At 41.4% G+C, this 14742-nt stretch overlaps 1 protein-coding gene across 1 annotated transcript in view; it reads left to right on the top strand.

Moving 5' to 3' along the window:
• LOC120741433 (collagen alpha-1(XI) chain-like) overlaps positions 1–14742 on the top strand; it is a 53058-nt gene that overhangs the window by 4679 nt on the left and 33637 nt on the right. Inside the window, exons 2-14 of the mRNA XM_040044391.1 lie at positions 6144–6311; positions 6422–6513; positions 7005–7126; positions 7746–7908; positions 9012–9134; positions 10027–10146; positions 10261–10389; positions 10484–10531; positions 12152–12193; positions 12335–12397; positions 12488–12562; positions 13107–13190; positions 13309–13365. Coding sequence (XP_039900325.1) covers positions 6144–6311; positions 6422–6513; positions 7005–7126; positions 7746–7908; positions 9012–9134; positions 10027–10146; positions 10261–10389; positions 10484–10531; positions 12152–12193; positions 12335–12397; positions 12488–12562; positions 13107–13190; positions 13309–13365 — 1286 coding nt within the window. The remainder of the gene's footprint in view (positions 1–6143; positions 6312–6421; positions 6514–7004; positions 7127–7745; positions 7909–9011; positions 9135–10026; positions 10147–10260; positions 10390–10483; positions 10532–12151; positions 12194–12334; positions 12398–12487; positions 12563–13106; positions 13191–13308; positions 13366–14742) is intronic.

Here is a 14742-nt window from a genome sequence, read left to right as displayed (position 1 = left end):
AATAAGACGCAGATTCCTCAAAGGAGATCGGAAGCACTTGTCGCAGGTCTGTTTGTAGGCTTCCCTCTCTCTGACGCTGATATTACGGATTCATCGAAGCGCTTGTGTAAATTTATGCATAGACTTGTGTGTGTGTGTGTGTGTCTGACAGCAGGAGAGACAATCCAGTGTGTTTTCTTGATCAAAGCCAGCTGAACTGGGAGGAAAGAAAACATATGGTCTCTCTATCCTATTTTCTACAGTCTGCCCTTTTCTTATTATTTCCTGGTTTTGTCTGTGTGGAGACGAACCTTTTAGAGGGATGTTTGAGCTATGAGACGTTTGAGTCTACAAAAAAATAAAAGCGGTAAAGGATAGTAATGACAGGCTCCTAGGGCACATGCTCTGTGGGGGGTTTGTGCCCTTGAGTGCCCTCTTTTTATGTGTGTGTGTTTTGGTGCAGTGTAGGAAACCTTAACTGCAAAGTGTGTGCTATTGCATTCTTTGCTATTATAGAGATAATGGTACGCTAATCAGAAACACACACAGATAGCAAAAAAAAAAGTTGCCAGTCTTCAAACATCTGGTTACCAGAAAATCCATAGTCTTTCCAACATGGTGCCAGTTTAGTTGTTGGTGTGTTGTTTGCGTCTGGCTTTAGTGCTGCAGTCTAACTTGTGTTAAACGGTTCATCCAATCATCCACCCGTGTAGATAAAGTTTTTCATTTCCTACAGTTTAAGCTCAAAAAGCTATGCTGAAAGATTTCTTTATCTGAGATATGATGCTGAAACCGTACCCTCTTCTTATAGTCAAGCTATCTCAGGAATGACATGTGTAGTAGGCGTGTTGGAGTTTCACTGGTCTGGCCCTCTTGAGATTAAAGTGAGCTGTGTTTGCCCCGTGATATAAAATGAGTCTGACATCGCTGGTCTACTGTATGTTCAAGGAATCAGTGTGAGACAGAAGATCAGACTTCAGACTAGAGATGGACCGATCCGATATTACGTATCGGTATCGGTCCGATACTGACCTAAATTACTGGATCGGATATCGGAGAAAAATAAAAAATGTAATCCGATCCATTAAATATCACAGAAAGCACCTCACAAACTTGCAACACGCTGTAACTCACCTCAGAACGTTAGCACATCGGAGCAGTATGCATCACGTGATAGAGCGGCTGTGGCATGCGGGACCTGTGGCGGTCTGGATAGCATTTGGAGCTTCGCTAGCAACCCAGCATTTCATCTCCGACAAAGTTATCCCCGAGAGAAGTAAAGCAAGTGTGTAAGTCCATCTCTGAACGTTTGTAAAGCATTCCTGCGTTAAGCTTAACAAGCGACTGCCTCTCGCTCTCCGGCTGCTACTTCAATCGTGAAACTGCTTAATGATCAGCTGATCGGCTTTTCTGTCGGGAATCCGTCTGTCTTGTTTGTTTTTGGCCCACTTTGCACCAGAAAGAGGAAACCAGCGGCTGAACAACAGCAGCACGTTTAAGCTTGATCAGCTGTTGTTAGAATGTATTTAATATTACTTTCTACTCGAGGATCTTTTTCTATGTAGCTGACGGCTGTAACTGTGCAGGGGCGGATCTAGCAAAGTTTAGCCAGGGGGGCCGATAGGGCATTAACAGGGAAAAGGGGGCACAAAGACATACTTTTCTTTCTTATTCTCATTTAAAATGTCGAGCTTTTAATAAACAATTATCTGACACCCAAAGTTTTAATTTGATGTAAAATGAATAGAAGTCAATTACTGTATATAGTGACTATTAAGTCTAATATATATACCCTAGTAAGCTATAGTACTTTTTACTTTGGGAAGGTACCATCTGTGCAGTCTGCAATTTTGTTGAAGAAAGATGTTGAATCTATTTAATATTTCTTGAAAAATAATTGCTTTTCTGTGCATTTTTTTCAACCCTGCATCAAATTAAGGTGATTACGTCGATTAAGCATCATGAGTTGGAGCGTGAGGGGTGGTTCCCTATTTTTTATTTATTTATTTTTGTTGTTGCTGGGGAGTTTGGAACCCTATTGTTAGGTTTGCTTATATTTAGGCCTAAGTACTCTTTAAAATACCAGAATAGGGGGTGTGTAGGTTTAAGGTTTAATTAGATTGATTCAGTATTGTGAACTATGAAATATTTCTTTTTTGCCTACAGGTATTACAGAATAGCTTTAGTGTAGTGTTGTTTCAAACTTGAGTTGAACTTCTCCAAAATGCAGCACAAGATAATTTAAAAAAAGTTTTGTTGATTAAAAAACACTATATCGGATTCATATCGGTATCGGCAGATATCCAAATTTATGATATCGGTATCGGTATCGGACATAAAAAAGTGGTATCGTGCCATCTCTACTTCAGACTGTTACTTCCACTCTTGGCCGTGTGTGACATCATTAAAATGGGATCTCTGGGTCTGGCTGTTTGCAAAGAAGCTGGTTAAACCTTTTGTTTGTGAGCGGCAGCGAATCAGAAAGCATATATACGTGTGCACCTGTTGGAGGTACACTCAAAAGTGCCGCTTTCTAGCACTGACCTTTTGACCTTTTTTGTTTTATTTAAAGTAACTGGATAAATTAAATTAGATACATTTAAGTGAATGATTAACTGTATTTAGCATTAATATGACCCTTTGACTCCTCCACAGCACTGATTTTCATTTCTAAGCTGTGTTGGAAGGTTTTTGACTTCCTGCACCTGAATCCCCTGATTAGTTTGAGTACAGTAAAGAACATTTTTATACAGTAAAGAGCATTCTGCTGTTTTGTCTTTCTGTTCAAACCACAATCTTTTTGCTTTTTGTGGAGGCTTACACTTGACATACTCTGCATGTATGTTCTTGTTGCTCACGGAGCCCCTCACACCACAGCTTAGCGCCTGAGGATAACAGCAGAACCCGATGGAGAGCAGAACATCCCCTTTTGTATGTACAGCACAGTATAGGTACGATGTGACTGTTTGTCTGTCTGTGTGTGTGTGTGTGTGTGTGTGTGTGTGTGTGTGTATCTGCAGATGTTGCTTTGAACCCATACACACTCACACATCAAGAGCATATGGAAACCTTAGCTGACATTAGCTAAATCCATATAGAGTAAAAGCAAACTCTCCATGTTGTGTCTTGTCCTCAGCTGCATTCAGATGTCAGTGCTGCTGATGTATGACTGAAACCCCTCTGCCTGCTTATAGGTGTCAGTGTCATCCCTTAAGTCTATCATTCTAGCCTGTGTGGACAACAAAAGCTACCTTGCAACCAATCTTTATCTATAAGTAAAGCATGCTAACATTGGAGCAGAGTAATAAAACAGTTTTCTATAGTGTTGACCTTTTTAGTACATATGTGAGTCTAAGGGCCTGTGGGCCAAATCTGGCTCTTTGCAAATTGCCCACCTGTTAATTAAAGTTCCAAGAAAAATTGTGTTGTGTGTATGGTTTTGCACCACGTGCACACACCAGACTTAAAAGAAAGCGCATCCACGCTGCAAAGGGAAGTTGATCCTGAAGGTGAACAATTTCAGAGGCCTGTGCATTCATTTGCCACAAGACAATCACTGTTTTCAAGGATAATTTGCACCGTCACTTGAAAACTGCACACAAAGGCATCACAAAGTGCCAGTCGACTACAGCAGAGTGCGCTTCTTCAAGCCAGATCCCAAAATGATGGAGCTGTAAGGGCAATTTTCATCAAAACAGAGGAAAAGGCTAAGTGGCTGTTAGAAACTGTAAAATTAATTTGAAAATTTTGAATACAATTTCACGGCTGAGCAATAAAAAAATTGAAATATTAGACTTGTAGAAGAGTGTGCAGAAACACGATTAAATATTCATCACTTTGCTTTTGCATCATGATTTGTTTGGTTTTGTTAGCATGCAACTACCAACCTCCCTCTGCTGATAATCTCTTCAGAAATAATCTCTTCAGCATATCCAAGATCTGCCGTGCAGTCTTCTGGTTGGATGCTGGAAACATTATTTTTTAATGGAAATATTCCAGTAAAAAGCAGAAAATGTAATTTACTGTCAGTGCATTATCAGTTTTTACAGATGTTTCCATAAACGGTAAATGCTAGAATTCAACGTGTGGTTAGATGAGGGTAGAAACAGTAAAGGATCACAATTTCAGCTCACCTCAGTTTGCAAACGAGCAACACATCTGCACACATCTGGAACCACCAGATTTCCAGTTCAAATTCAAATTGTACCAGTGAACCAAGTGAGTAGTCTCAACCAAAAACTCAACCTTTTAGTATTGGCAAGGTATGTTGAAGACGTGAGGACCCAAAAATAGGACACAAGGAATTAAATAACAATAACATTCAATTTATTTGATTAGTGGCAAAAAGATCTCATAGATGAACAAAGTCACAAAGGAAGAACAAAAACCAAGGTCAAGCTGAGGGTCATAAACAGACGGTCTATGCAGTGACAGGAGGGGGAATAAGGCACAGGAGAAGGTAATCAGCAACAGGTGAAAACGAGGATGGCAAAGCAGACAGTCACACAAGAGGGAAACTGGAACAGGAAGTAAAAGCAAATCAATACACGGGGAAAAACAAAGTAAAACAGGAAGAAATGAAAAGATATATGATGCTGAAACATGAAGATACTAAAGCATGAGGACTGACATAAAGAGGGGGGACAGGGGGACACACAGCAGAGGGGAAATAAGGGAACTAAGGGAACTAAAAACACAGAGTTGCAGAACAAAACAAAATACCAAGACAGTGACAAAGTACTCACACTGACTGTAAACTCCCATACATGGAAGTTTTTTTTTGTAGTTTTCGTGTTTGTTTTTGTTTTCTGCTCACTTTAAACAAAAGGCATGATATCACCAGCTCTGAAGCTTCGGTTAGCAGTCAGAGGACTAAACACAGAACAAGTAATCAAGATGTCACTGGCATGTTTTAATAGCATGGACTTGTATCTGTAAATGATACAATGCCAGGCAGGAAGACTGAATTACAAGCTGACAGAGTGCTAGCAGGCAGCCTGGCAGACAAAGCAGACGGACAAACCGAAAAAAAAAGAAAAAAGAAGAGAGAGGCAGCAAATACATCTGGCACTCAGACTCAGACATTATGCCAACCCCATGTGTGCATGCACATGCCTGTGTGTGTGTGTGTTGGGAGGGTGATTGGGTTAAGGTGCGTGGCAGATGGAGGGTTTACGTAAGCCTCAGAATACGTGTGAAAAGGAGCCACACCAGTAGAGGCATGCCCTCCTCTCCCCTACCATCTATTATTTCTCCTATTTTCCCCTCTCATCTCCCTACTTCCAATATGTTGCACATTTCTCCGCCGACCCCCCCTTCCCTCCAACCCGCCCAATCCGCCCAGCCTCGTCTTTTATATCACATCTTTCTCGGCTTAGTGTCCTCCCAGAGCTCTGCAGCTATTGTGTGCACATCACGCAAAAGAATCTGAATGTCTGTGAGTGCATATGTTACGCATTTTTACTTAAACCTCAACTCTGGGCATATTCCAGTTGTCTCTTACATGGAGTGTTTCGGTTTTTGTTTTTGCACAACAGCAGAGTAGGTCACTATCAAAACGTGTGTATTCATTGTTGCAGTCTGGTATAACTTTTTTGTGCACAGAGCCTCTGCAACAAACAAGAGAGAGTTTAACGATGACGGGGGGATGTTCTCTCTCCGTCTTGATCGGGTTGCCTATATGTTGTGCCAACATCACCCCACAAACTTTAGAGGAGACAGCACACACATTTGAACACATTGAACACAAGGTTTTCAGTTTGATTTTCAATTAACTGCTGAGGAACTTCTTTGTTTTTAATTGGTTGGTTACTGTCTGTCTGCTCAGTGGGGTTAATGAGAGAAGGAACACCAATGATGAGCATGTATTGCATGAGCATGGCAGCAACTGCAGTCTTAGAAAATGAAAGAGGGAGTTGCTATGCATACATTTTCCCGTTTTCCCACATGACTTTTGACCGTGTCAAACGTCTGCCACTCGACACTGGCAGCAGAGCACACTGCTGTGCATGCCGGTGTGTGATTATGGTAAAAAGCATGCATCATAAGAGTGTCACTTTTGAGTCTGAAAGAGCTGTAATTTAGATGCCGGCTAGGCTGACTTGACAAATACCTGAAAATTCAGGCCATAATCATACCCACTCAGCGCTCTTGTCTTTTGGCAGTCGCTCCTGTCGATGTCCTGAAGGTCCTGGAGGTATCGGAGGACATGGAGGGCGTGTCCTTAGAGGCAGGGCTGTGCATCAGCAGAGAGGGGAGAGAGGAACCAGACCTCTCCTTTAAAATCAATAAGAAGATTCAGCTGAGTGCTCCCACCATGCAATTTTTCCCTGGTGAGTTTTGGTACGAGTCTGTAGACTTGCTTGGCAGAAGAAATGAAAATGAATCTGTTTTTTTTATATATATATATATATATATTTTCTTTTTCGTGCTTTCTTCCCAGATTCTTCATTCCCTGTGAATTTCTCAGTGGTGACAACAGTTAGAGCTCTGAAAAGCTCACAGGTCTTTCTCCTTTCCCTGTATGACTCGCAGGTACGCATCACACATGCACCACTGAACCTCATCTGTCTGCATTTTTGACTGTGTCCACGATACATTTTATAATGAAGTTATGTCACCATACTAATATATGAAACACTGGATATGCACTGGCACTGCAACCTGCACCTGAATCACAGCTTGTCATCAGAATGGGAGTTTGGTCATCTCTGATAAAGATCATTTTTGTCGAAATTATAATTTTGGACTAATCTAATTTAAGTGAGTTTATGCTAGCTGGAAGAATGTGAGCACATTAGCTCTCTCCAGCAGATTTTTATGCTGCAGTTACAAAAATAAAAAGGCCCCAAACCTAAAACCTGCTTTTTTCTGGTTGGTTGCATCCTATGATGGCTACAGGAAACAAATCCATGCATTCCTGTGTGCATATCAAATATAAGGAAATCTTGGAGGTCTTTCTTTCTTATGATCATTTCATGAACATGACATGTTTTCCTTCTGGTCTCTGTGTCTGCATCTGTCAGGGCACACAGCAGCTGGGCATAGAGATCGGCCGTTCTCCTGTATTCCTGTATGAGGACCATGAGGGCCAGCCCCCTCCAGACCTTTACCCCACTTTTAGGAAGGTCAACCTGGCTGATGGCAAGTGGGTAACTACACACGTACACAGCCACCCATGATGACGATTCTGTGTTCTTCTTTCTTTCTTTATTCATTTGTTTAATGCAGATAACGTGTGGTAATACATGCTGTGTGCATGTGCTTTTCGTCTTTAGTCCCAGGAGAGAAGAACCTAACAATGAACAGAGGAGTAGAATTTTTAAGAAGCATTTAGTAGTGTTAATATGAGGGGGAAAAGAGACTATTAATGTTAGTAAAAACATCATATGTGAATCTGTTACTGTTTAGGCTTCCTTCTTCCTTCTCTCACCCAAACTGGTCACAGCAGATGGCCCCGCCCCTCCCTGAGCCTGGTTCTGCTGGAAGTTTCTTCCTGTTAAAAGGGAGTTTTTCCTTCCCACTGTCGCCAAAGTGCTTGCTCATAGGGGGTCATATGATTGTTGGGCTTTTTATCTGTATTGCAGGGTCTACCTTACAATATAAAGTGCCTTGAGGTGACTGTTGTTGTGATTTTGTGCTATATAAATAAAATTGAATTGAATTGAATTGAAAATATGCTCAGATCTTTCTCTGTGCTTACAGGCACACCTTCTCAACCAGCAGGAGCTTTGGATAGAGTAACTTTCTTCTCTCTTTGTTACTAGTTGGCACAGAATAGCCTACAGTGTGGATGGGCAGTCAGTGACTCTCTACCTGGACTGTGAGAAGCTGAACACCCTTGACCTGCTCAGAGGTCACGACCCCCACGTCAGCACTGAGGGTGTTACCGTGTTTGGAACACGGCTGCTGGATGAAGATGTGTTTGAGGTAGATCGGTGACACGGAGGGGGTTACAAGTGAAATGTCAAGTGAGCCGTGGCGAAGGTCATTGCTAATTGTGATGTACGGTGGCCCATAGAGGCCAAACTCACCGCAACTTAAAAACCCCCACCAACAAATAGGAAAATGCTGCAAAAGCACAAGAAACAGTGGAGGTTGAATCAATTCCTTATTCAGTTGTGTTTAGTGAGATTTCCTACTTCCATTATGTTTTATTCATCTTCAGATATGTTTTGCGTGCTTTTGCAGCATTTTTCTTTTCTCAAGTTGCAGTGCATTTGAGCTCTCAGGGTCACCATGGAAATGTCTTTTTGGGTTTTTTTTCCAGTGTATTTAGTAAAACCAGAAGCTCATTTGTCTTTGATAAAAACTATAAAAACATGCAAAAAAACACCCAAACAAACGATTAGGACCCACAATAAGGTCTTTGTGTGCGGTGAGGAGGTGTCTCTGCTTGTTGCCGCTTGTTTGATTTGTTAGTCAAATAGTGAGAAATGAATCGAGCCTTTTCCCAGTTGCATCGCCCTCCAGTGGTTGTGTGGGTGGATGCAGTGCAGTTTAAGTTCTTGAACGGTGTATTTTCTTAATATTATTTACTGGTGTATTTATTAATATTTGTGGATATTGCAAGCCATTAAAATAAACAAAACTGTGCACACTTTAAAAGCATCTGCGGTCGTTTTGACACAGATGCAAAATGTGCAAACTGTAACCTTTGCTTTGTCAGGTGGTCCAGCTGCTTAAGTGAACAACTCCCAGGCGTGTTTGGCTTGGACTCGCCATCCGTTAATGTGTGTGTACATGTGTAAAACAGAGAGAAGAAGAAAGAGCTTGTGTCTGTCTTAACTGGCTCCATTTGAGACTGAAGCTCTGGAGACGATTACGTGCGGAGCGGCGATAAAAACAGCCCGTTAAGTCACTTTGATCCATCTAAATGAACACAGAAGATAGAGATGTTACAGACACGTGGATGGGCCAGTGATATTGTTCAGTGATTACAAGTAATGGCATCCTTAACGTGCATTCCTGACAGCTAAAGTGGAGTCACAGACTTTTCCGAGTTCAGCTTGGTGTGTGTTTCTGGGACACAGGGAGACATCCAGCAGCTACTGATCATCGACGACCCCAGAGCAGCGGAGACGTACTGTCAGGACTACATCCCAGACTGTGACAAACCTTTACCCTACAACAGCATATTAACAAAGGCCGAAGAGGTAAGTCCTCATTAACGGTGAGTCAGAGAGAAGGAAGGGAAATGAGCGGCGAGTTTCACAGGCACACACAACCGTGAGGCATCTCAGGTGTTGAATGCTGTAAATCTGCTCTGTCATTTTAAAATTAAAGGTGTCCCCCCAAGGTTACAAGCGGCAGGGAAACTTTTACCAGTATTTATGGGCATTTTAGAAACCAGATATGACAAAAAAGACGAATGGTTTAATTACACTATGCTGGTCATATTTCTCTTCTTTGAAATCCTCTAGGTGTCATAAATTAAAAGCTATGAAAATATGTTCACTGTGTGGAGGGAAAGATCATTAGCTCACACTGTTTTAGTTGCCAGTATGTAATAAATTTTTTTCTCCCACACACGCACTCATGCCTCTTATTGTAGCTGCATTTTGAGAAGCACCACAGGGCTGTTTATTTCCCTTGTATCTTAAAATAAAGTCATAAACGCTACCAGTTCTCCCACTCTTACATTTTATCTCTTTCTCTGTTTCTTCCTGTGCTTGTAGTGAAGCACATTACATGGCTCTTGTGGTTCAAAGTAGCTCGCCAGGGTCCGTCTGCCAACGGACCACACTTCTGGGAAAGGCTTCAAATCCTCTTCCTCTTCCCATTGGCTTCAAGTTCAAAACACACGGAAAGAATCCTGTTTTACTGGGTTCAGTTTGTTTTTAATGTAGCACCACTAGAAATGCAACCAGGAAGCCAATAGAACACATGGAATTAGGGCACCACTAAAAAACTGGAGTACGCTGCACCTTTTTTAGAGTTGTCGTGATATTTCTGAGTCCAACAGGCTGGGAGAGGAAGTTTAAACATCCGTTATGTCCTAAAAGGCCTCAAATGTTTTATCTATTTTGATTCTATTGTACGCTTTAGGTGGAGAGACCGCCAAAGAAACACGTGGTCGAAGAGTACGAAGAGTTTGACTTCAGCGACCTCTATGATGACTCCTATGTTTCCACGGTGACTGCCAGTCCAAACGTCACAGAGTACGAGGTGAGATTGTGCGGCATGAACAGCATCACGAGCTCGGACCTGTTGTGTCTCTTTGTGCTCCATCTGCTTTTTTCTGTCCTTCACCGTTTGTATCTGCGCGTGTCTGTCGGATAGATCATAGAGTACGAAGACTACGACAACACGACAAACTACCACCACGTGAACGAGTATGAGTATGAGGAAGAATATGATGACCGCTATGGACCTGCGGAGAGAGAGCGGGAATTCTCCATTAACGGACAGGTACCATCAACACATTTATCCAATTTTACATGGAAACATACAGAAAACTTGCCTTGCAGTCATCTGCAATAATCATGCTCACTCTTCTTGTCAGGATATACCAGAGAAAGGACAGAAAGGAGAGCCAGGGTATTTGGGAGCGGTAAGAAAAGAGATGATACTTCATCAGTTTACACATTGTGAACACTTTTTAATGACCATTAAAACACTGTGACTTTTACTTTCCACAATAACGAGTTAACAACATAAAACACACCTCTCAGTTTTTCATGTATTTCATATACTTTTAAACAGTTTTTTGTTGTAAATGCAAATGCACCTGTCTCTAAAGCACTTGATAATATCTGGTGATTAACGGCCCTGTTAATCACCTTGTTTTGTTCACTACTGAATTCTTTGCCTTAAAGATATTATCTCCTCTTGCTGGTACTGCAACTTCTGCATTCGTGTCCATTTCACAGTTTGCCTCTCCACAACGTAAAACCGACTCAGTGGACTGGCGTGTCTATTACATGTTTTAGACCTGGCTAGAAGATGAGAGGCCAGCTGCTGTGATAAGGTTTCAGAAGCTCTGCTATATAAGCAGCGACCTGTCCATGTAGAGCTTTATATGAAACGGCAGAATTTTAAAGTCGATTCTGAATTTCGCTAAAAGTCATTGAAGGGATGCAAGAATAGGTGAGATAAATGACCGGTGGCAAGTTAAAAAATGCTGGAAGGATTAACAGATGGTCAGACAAAGACTGACTGTAGACGACTGGACACAGGAGGGCAACAAGGCACAGGTACAAATAGTCACAGAGGACAATACGCGGGGGAAAGCAAAATTAGACATCAGACACCAGAGACAAATAACTACCAAGATAAAACAGGATGTGAGACTAGAAAGCAAACAGCAAATACAGACACAGGGAAAGCTGGGGGAAACTGACACAAGAGAATGAGACAGAAAACTCTTTAAACTAAACAATAAAATCTTAAAATCTATTCTAAAACTAACTGGGAGCAAATGCAAGAAAGTCAGTGGGTGATATGTGGTCTCATGTGTGCCTTTTAACAGCTGAGCTGTAGAGTTTTGGATCAGATGCAGGTGTGTGAGCAGTGACAGACTGGCATCTGAATAAAGTCCGTAGTCGAGTCCTGCACACCAATAGGAGCTGCTTGGCCATATATATATATATGTATATAGACATATATTTATTAGGGGTGCAACAATACTCGTATTGGTATTGAACCGTTTGGTACAGTGCCTTCGGTTCGGTATGCATATGTATCGAACGATACAAAATTTTTAATTTATTTTTATCAATTTTTCTTCTGACATGCTGTCTGTGTTGAGAGCTCAGTGGATCTGCGTTCGACTACTCCGCCTAGGCTGCACTGTCGAGTGCAGATCCAGTGAGCGCAGCGCAAGCTAGCAAGACAGAAGCTAAGCTCGTTGCAACATTTATAATTTTAATAAATGACAAATTAAAAAGGCATGAACATTTTTTTGTATCGAAAAAATATCAAACCGTGACACCAAAGTATCGAACCGAACCGTGGATTTTGTGTATCGTTGCACCCCTAATATATATATATATATATATATATATATATATATATATATATATATATATATATATATATATGCTGTTGTTAACTAATATCTGCTCAGGTATCAGGTATAGCGTGCATACAAATCCTGTTTTAACTGGTTTGAGTGGTTGTATTTTACCAAAATAACCTGAATGTAAAAACTTTTTTTCATGTGAAATTTTAGGGAACACAAATCACAGGACCCTATGGACCTCCAGGGCCCGAGGTTAGCGATGCTCACTGCATGAGATATAACATGAAACACAATTTCATTCACTATTTAAGAAAAAGAACAAACATTTTAATTATTTGAATTAAATAGATTCAGTCATAGTGACTTGCTGACTGCTTATCTGTGTGTTTGCAGGGAGAGCCAGGGCCACCTGGAGTCGCGGGACCGGTGGGACCTCGAGGAGACGCTGGAGAGCTGGTGAGGACTGCCCTCTGTATGCTGAGTGAATGGCTGAGTGCTCCACACATCGACAAGTCTCCATAAACGTTCTCATATCTCTCCTGTCAGGGTCCTCCGGGGCGGCCAGGCCTTAATGGTGTTGATGGGATACCAGGTCCCCCAGGAAACATCATGCTTATACCGGTAACACAAAGATAGCACAGCGTTGCCCGAGGCTAACAAGCTGCATTAATGTTGCTGCAGCAGTTATTTGGTCCTGTTAACCTTCAACAAAGCCTTAGGGCAAATGGGAATGTTTGAATGCCAGTAATGCCGGAGGAATGGGTTGTTTGGAGGTAGTTACAGAAATGATCCATCTGTTTGCCTCTGAAAGCTTTATAGTGCATGTTTTTGTTTACAGCAAAATATATTTGGTGCAGTTTCTGTGTCAAATCAGGTGATTGAGGGTGATCATTTATTTTACTGATCTCTTTAAAAATTAATCACTTGTGCTGAGATCTGGTGGCTGTGAGGTCCACAGCATAGCATTCATGTTGCTGTCAGAATCATAAAACAATGAAACGTTTTACAGCTTATTTATTCTGGTTTCAAAATGCCTTCCATCTGCACCTTCTTATGCAAGACCAGAGCAGCAGTGCAATGCAGTGGCCACTGGGAGGAGTATTTAGTTTAACTTGTGAGTATCATGTCCGCTCAACTGTGTGTGTGTCTTTGCCTCTGTGTGCAGTTCCACTCAGGTGGCGATCCAAAGACCGGTTCTGTGGTTTCTGCACAAGAAGCACAAGCTCAGGCCATCCTGCAGCAGACCAAGGTATACAACCGGTTGCATGCTGCACATACAGCTTACTCAGAAGTGTAGCTTATATATAGCTCTGAAGATTATTAAAACCAGACTATCTCTTCTATACTGGTTCTTCTTTGTCTCCTAGCTGGCTATGAAGGGACCTCCAGGGCCACTCGGCCTCAGGGGAAGACCTGGGCCACTGGTGAGTGGATCCCTCATTATTTATGTAAACTCTGGCAGCCCAGAGGATTTTAAAAGTTATTTCTCACACAGTACTTGGCAGATGAAGCATTTGCAGGACATAGGGAGTAATTTACGAAAGTTTGCAGACTTGTGATTGACAAGTCATTGGGCAGTGAGCATATCCTGGATAATCTAAAGATGACCTTAATTCACAAAATCTACTCCATGTTGTCTTCCCTATGACCAAAATCATGAAACTGAGCTCATAAGCTAAGCAAGGAAAAACATTTACTGAAGTCACCTAGAGCAGAATCAGGGGCCGTTTTTTCCATAGATTTCTATACAACTGGAAGTCTTTACAACCAGTTGAGTCGCCCTCTGCTGGACATCAAAAAGAATGCAGGTTTAGGCCCTTAGGGCTAGAATCTGAGTGCATCTCTTTTATTTAACCATTAATGACCTATGCAGTGACGATTGTGTGACCATGTAATATGTATTAAATATATTTATGTGAATATCTGCAGCATACGATAGCACCTATCGTTCACATTTTTCGCCTGTAACCTGGTATATGAGAGTGCATAAACATAGATTTGATTCATGTAGCATGTGCATATGTGCATTTAAAAGGTTGAGTGGTTGCTTATGTAACTGAAACATTCATTTGTCTGTGTGTATTCTTCCTTTTTTTTTTTTTTTCTCTTTTTTTTCTTGTCCTCAAACCGAACAAACTCTTCAAATCTTTCAATGTCTTTAGACTACAGTACAGTTAGATATCAACCAACTCGGTCATATGTATCCACTAAAATTAGATGCCTTGCTAGGATATTATAACTTCCCTTATAGTAGGAGTCACATGTATGGCACAGAGCTAATGATATCTTGACCCTTCTCCTGTTTGGAAACTAGAAATGCTGAACAGAAGAAAAAAAAAACAAAAAACGAAAGAGTGAAAACAGGATCCTGATCGGGCAGCGTCTGGTGCCGTGAGCTGGAGTATTTTTGACGTACCAAAGGAAGAGCGAGGGCAGTGTCTTTCCTGGTTTTCTACAGCTTCCTGTGCAAACGGGAATTTGATTCAGAGCCACTTGCTGCATTCACTCCCAATGCCATTGTTTCACTGGCCATTGATCTTTGGAGATTTGCTCCCATTGACAGTCCAGCCCTCCTCACCAGTGGCGTGAAGTAACAAGTGCAGTTGCTCAACACTGTACTTATGGGCAAAGACATTAATTCATTATTTGGAGGTGTGCAAATATACCTACCACATGTAAAAGACAAATATATATTTATTGGAAGGATATAGTTACTGAATACTTTTTTTTTTTTTTTTTTTTTTTGGCCTGTCCCGTTTGGCTCTTTTGCCATCAGAATTGTTGTCTAAAGGCAAAGAAAG

This window comes from Simochromis diagramma, unplaced genomic scaffold, assembly GCF_900408965.1.
Source record: "Simochromis diagramma unplaced genomic scaffold, fSimDia1.1 OVJJ01000798.1, whole genome shotgun sequence".
NCBI lineage: Eukaryota > Metazoa > Chordata > Actinopteri > Cichliformes > Cichlidae > Simochromis > Simochromis diagramma.
The sequence above is the reverse complement of the archived record's forward strand: the minus strand, read 5'-3'. Positions and strand labels throughout refer to the sequence as shown.